Source organism: Sycon ciliatum, chromosome 6 (genome assembly GCF_964019385.1).
Source record: "Sycon ciliatum chromosome 6, ocSycCili1.1, whole genome shotgun sequence".
NCBI classification, from domain to species: domain Eukaryota; kingdom Metazoa; phylum Porifera; class Calcarea; order Leucosolenida; family Sycettidae; genus Sycon; species Sycon ciliatum.
In genome coordinates this window covers 32,720,713-32,726,802 of record NC_088648.1, presented here as the reverse complement: position 1 = coordinate 32,726,802, position 6,090 = coordinate 32,720,713, and the positions used below count along the sequence as shown (strand labels likewise).

At 47.0% G+C, this 6,090-nt stretch overlaps 1 protein-coding gene across 1 annotated transcript in view; it reads left to right on the top strand.

Annotated features, from left to right (window-relative positions):
- The first annotated feature begins 1,208 nt into the window (after positions 1-1,208).
- Positions 1,209-6,090, top strand: part of LOC135818959 (uncharacterized) — a 65,893-nt gene continuing 61,011 nt past the window's right edge. Inside the window, exon 1 of the mRNA XM_065332126.1 lies at positions 1,209-1,376. Within this exon, the coding sequence (XP_065188198.1) occupies positions 1,286-1,376 (91 nt within the window). The 5' untranslated portion in view covers positions 1,209-1,285. The remainder of the gene's footprint in view (positions 1,377-6,090) is intronic.

Genomic DNA, 6,090 nt, shown 5'->3' with positions numbered 1-6,090 from the left:
TAGTACATAAACCCCGTTAATTTTTTTTTTTTTTTTTTTAATCTGAAAAAAAGACTCAATCCTGTGTTGCCAACTAACTTGCCATGATCACAGACCAGAAAAATAATAATATGTAGCGCAAAATAAAGAGAAGAAAAATAATAACCGGTCAAGCGCTAAATACAAACAGAAGAAAAAGAAATCATAAGCCAATACGCGCTAAACTGCGCTTAAATTATAATGAAGGGAGAAAAACTGGAATCCGCGGAAATTATAACATACAAAATGATAAACCCCGTTAATACATAACATGTGTCAAGTCCCAGAGATTATGTATTAACGAGGGACGACCTGTACTACCTTCGGAACTTCGGCCGAGGGGGGTCGTTGTACTATAATTATAGTAGAGTGACCCCGGGGGCAATCTACTATATAGTACAATGACCGGGGGGGGGGGCCTTCCACTACGGGGGTCATTCTACTATATGACACCGGATCAGACCACAATCCTAGCCTCGGCAACCGCCAGTGCGGCAGAAGCCAATTTTGGCTTGTGCAAAAAATCCGACAGCGGTGATACCAACCTTTCGTCAACACTGTATTTTTGACACAAATTGTGTTTTGTTCGCCCGTAAAAGAGGCTTTTACTACTAAAAAAAAAAAAAAAAAAAGTGCGGCAGAAGCAGAGACAAGGCGGTGCAGTCATGTGATCATGTGTAGTTCTTGATCGCATATCGGCTGCAGGGGATGCACTGCGGTTGTGAAGGTTGTGCAAGTGTGATCCACAGTGTGTTCTGGTGTCCGCAAAAGGTGTATTCCGACCTGATAAAAGGTACAATGTACCCGTATTTCGTACCACTATAGTTCTCTGTTTGGACTACAAGCTAGCGAGATCGCGAGATCGTACTGCAGTGCCCGAAAAGGCTTCCACGACTTGAATAACGTACCATAAAGGGGCTTGTTTCTAGCCCTGACCCTGGAGCATGGACTATCTCACGTACTACAAAGTAGTAGTAGTATGCTCGTACTCTGCTCAACAATATTTCCATTTTGAAAATTTTGACTTTACCATTGAGCCTTGCAAGCTTGGCAGACGAATGAGGTATTGGGAAAGCGGCGTAGAATGTGGGTAAAATAGTCTGTACCACTAGTGATTTGTTGTAGTTAATAATTCCAGGCTAGAACAGTGTGGCTACGGCGGATGCAGCTAGTCCCACAAGTACGTAGTTAGGAGGTCAGCACAGCTTTCCTGTTCTGCTCGATACTAGTGAGAGATACTGAGGTTCTGCCGAGCCTGGTGCTGGGCATGGAGTTGGTCCACAAGCTGGCATGTGTTCTCCTTGGCTGCTGGCTAGCTTTAGCTCAAGCACAGGAGCCTACTTGCACCCAAACACTCGGTGAGTCATCAGTCATGTGTACAATGTCTTGTACGTTCACTGTACACAAGAGGACATACTGAGTTACGCTGTGTTTAGTGTTTACATGAAGCGTTTCAACCCGGGTTGAGTTCGACACGGGTCAGATTTCAACCCGCCATGTGCACAAAGTGAATGGCGCGTTTACATGACGCATTGCGCTTGACCCGGGTTGAAATTTCGCCCCGGGTTGACTTCAACCCTCCCCCCAAGGGGAGGGTTGAAATCAACCCGGGTCAAGAAAATCGTACAAACGTACTTCTGTGCGTATCTCGCGCCAGGTTTGAACAGCACTGCAGATGCAAATTTCGCGCGAACGGATTCACGTGACCATACAGGACTGTAGAAGTGGACTTTTGGCGGCATATCAGTATTTGACCCGGGTCAACTGTCTTCATGTAAACGCTCACCTCTTTTGTTTGTCATACAGACTTTCAACCCGGGCTGAACTCGACCCGGGTTGAAATTTCTCATGTAAACACAGCCTAACCCCCCCAGATCAGAGTGTGCAACTCGACTATGGGTGCTGTCCCAACAGAATTTCAAATTGACGTCATTTTTATGATGCAATGCGCACTGTGTACGGATTATCAGACGAATCCAGAACGTGTCTGGTGTGGTGGACCAAAGCCCATCTGATCCTGTACAAATTATTGCAGAGAAAAACGTGTGGTGCGTTGACACCCGTACACATGTTGTAAATCACTGGTGCAAGGAGCATTGCATCATAAATAATGACGTCAACTTGAAATTCTGTCGGGATAGCAGGGTATGTGGGAGTTGCACACTCTGGGGGGGGGGGGGGGGGGGAAGTTGGGGGGTTATGTACTCCTGCTGTACAATGTGCACGGGGCGTAATCATACTACAGTCCATTCATTGGAAACTGGCAACCTAACTTTTTGGTGTCTCCCGCACATTGGATTGGATTGGTTTATTTAACGTCGAATAACAAACAGGCAGTGTTGCCTTATTACATGAGATCGACTAAAGACAAACAGGCACACAAATGTAAGGAAAAGATTAAAAAGAAAAAAAAGAAAATAGAAAAAATGAGTAGGATTTAAGACAGCAGCTAGCTAGCAGAGGAAAGATTGCATAATTATTTGATCAGTGAGCAACGCAAGTCGGTGAATTTTTCAGGTGGGGTAAGAGAGCGGTCCGGAATTGACCTGGTTTCTTCAGTGATCGTATAGATGCAGGCAACTTATTCCAGAGAGCGGGACATTGATATGAAGGGCTGCGTGTGGCAGCGGCAGATATGATCCTCGGGAAAAGAAGCAGGGGAACATCTGTGCTCCTCGTTCGACGGGTGTGTGACAGAGGTGTGACAAGGTCATGAAGAAGCACACTACAGTTATTATGAATTACAGGAAAGGTTAGCAGGAGGAGTTTGCGGCAATACATTGATTGCAGGGGTTGAATGCTGAGGCGTTCAAAAAGAGGGGCAGTTGGAGACAGGAACGGAGCAGAGCAGACAACACGCACAGCTCGCTTGAGAAGTTTCTCAAGACGATCACGTTGTGCAGAGGAAAGGGAAGAGGAAAAGCTGTTGCATGCGTATTGGAATGTGGGTAAAATTATACATCTCAAGTAGGTTGAGCGGCATGGCATTGGGAGGCACTGCCTGTGGCGGAAGAGAATGGCAATCTTTGAGGACACTGTCTTGGCTATATGGTCAACCATTGTGTTCCATTTCAGGTCGTCATCGATGTGCAAGCCCAGGTACTTGGCGCTTGTCACTTGCTGGAGGAGTGTAGCTGCACAGTGCACATTCAATGTCTTGTCGTCATGACGATTGGCAGGAATAAACAATATTTGTGTTTTTCGACTAATCAGGATTAGGTTGCGCTCACCAAGCCAGTTGCTGAGATGGGTGATGGCTGAAGACAGGTTGTGTGACAGCACTACCTTGTCCTTCCTGCTATCGTGTAGCATGATGTCGTCCGCGAATTGGGTTACCTGGACGGCAAACTGATCCACTTCACTGGCCACATCCCTGACATATATGACAAACAATAGTGGTCCCAGTACAGACCCTTGGGGAACCCCACTTGAGCACGTGAAAGATGAGCTACTATCGCCGCTGATGACGACTTGTTGTTGACGATTTGAGAGGTAGTCGCTTAACCAGTTCAGGGCTGTGCCGGAGATTCCAAGCTGGAATAGGTCTTCGACAAGTGTCTGATGCTGGACCTTGTCAAAGGCCTTTGGCATGTCCAGGAAAGCAGCGCCAGTTGACAGCCCGTCATCTCGGGCTCTTAGGAATTTGTCTGTACACATAGTTGTAGATATCATGAAAACAACAGTACATCCTGCATTGTATGACCCGTGCAATTACTCCTTGCCTCATTTGAGGTCAGAAAAGTCCAAGAACAGGGAAATAGAAATTCAACCAGGTTTTACAAATTGGGACAGGTGTACCATGGCAAAATGTATGGAGAAGCAGATCCGAAACCCAGATTTTTGAGATTTAAAGTGGGTTTTTGATCCTCAATTCGGCCCAAATCGGACTTTCAAAAGCCAGCGGGACTGTTTCCGATGAATGAACTGTAATGTATTTGTACAGACAGCAACTAGCACTAAAGCAGTAGCAGTACTGTCAGATCTCGGTTATCCGGTCCTCGTTTATCCGGATCCCTCGCCATCCGGAAGAAAATCGCTGGTTACCGATTCACAGCACATGCAATGCATACGTGCAGTATGTGTGTTTGGTTATCCGGTTCCCTCGCCTATCCGGATATTTTTTTGTGGGAAACGGTTGTGTGCGATTATGCGAGGTCTGACTGTACCGAACTCGCATTATAGCGAATATCGTGATAGCGAACCCTTGTCGTTTGCGGTTCAGAGTTGAACCTGAAGCCAAGGCCAAGGATCCGGTTAAACCCTACATGACTCTTGTACATTATTTTTAGACCAAGAGTGTAACCCTCTTGCCCAGTCTTGCTACTACATGTACATGTATGCACATGTACATGTGGTAGTGCTACATCATGTACATGATATCATGTACATGACATCATGTACATGACATCATGTACATGACATCATGTACATGACATCATGTACATGATATCATGTACATGACATCATGTACATGACATCATGTACATGACATCATGTACATGACATCATGTACATGACATCATGTACATGACATCATGTACATGACACCATGTACACGCGTAGTGTGGTATGCATGCACTCCAAAATGTATTTTTTAGAAACACCTTGCAGGCGAACCCACCCACCAGAAACGCCTCTTAGGCGTCTCGAAGTAAATACAATGTATTCACGGACGGACGGCCACTTGGTGCAAAAATAAGAAAAGAAAATGATAACACCTGAAAGCGCTAAGTACAAAATCAAGAAAAAAGAAAATTATAAACCACATAGCACTAAAAGTGCACCAAATTATAATTTAAAAAATGAGAAAAGCCGAATGAAAAACCGAGAAATCGTAACAAACAAAACAAACTGCAAATACAAAAGTAAATGAAGCTCATTATCATGGGAACACCGTTACCAAAGAAACTGTACAATCATGCATAACGTACACAGTTTATGGCACCAGAGCACATTCAGCAGCCGCCAGCACAGCCGAACCAGACAGATGTCTAGGCGGGTTCTGACGGTGACCACGTAGACTGGCAACCATTGCCCGAACAAGGCAAAAGTAGATCTTCGCCCGTACGAAAGCCATCGTGACCGGGAAAGGCTCATGGCGCTTTTCACACATCTTGCTGGCAATCCTGGCGAAGAGGGACGAAGCAGATTTCCCCTGCCCACCAGTTGTTGCGAAGACCACGGGAACAAACGGGGAATGCTCCACCTCCAGGACTCGCCGTTCATACTTACGCCGCTTCTCCTGCTCGTGTTTCTGTAGACAGACGGGATAGTAAGGTTTCGGTTGGAGGGGACAAAAGGGTTAAAACCCCGAACATCAAACATTGTCCTCTCTAACCTCCTCCCATACAATCCACGTGCTGCCACATCCAGACGAGCATGAGCCTCAGTGTCGGCCGACCGGAGAGGAAATGTTTCACCAGAGAGGGGTTCCAACTCTGGCTCCACGCTGACGTCATGCACAACCTCACGCAACAGATTAGCGGTGAGATCTCGGAGCTCGTTGTGGCGCATCCCAGTGAATCCTCCGATGGCACATGACAGGGCATGGGTGGTGTCGAAGGGCTCTCCACAGGTGCAGTGAGACGGCAACCGGGGAGGGGTCCAGCCGTAGCGCAGACATAGGACATCCCAGAAGCCAGCCTTGTGGATGGTAAACTGGAACCGGCGAGATGGTCACCACGCCAGCAGGCAACAACTTTCACACCAAGGTTCAACTCGAGTGACAGAAACTCGCCCAAACATGCTGTAAGTTGTAGCCTGCAGGCACGGTGACCAGGTGACTGATCGCCCTCAACATATGCATGGAGGGCCACCTGAATGGTGCGGTTTGCTCGCTCCACTACTAGACCATCCGACTGCGGTCGGTATGGGGTTGTGCGGGACTTGCAAACCCCCAACAATTTTCACAGACAGGAGAGGAGACGACTGTCGAAATTAGGGCCCTGGTCCGAATGCAATTGGCTTGGGACTCCAAACTTCATAAACACCCGGTCAACCAACAGGTCCGCTACTGGACGTGGAGTGGCCTGTTAGGGTACAGTTACTCGTACGCAACGTTTGAACATCCTC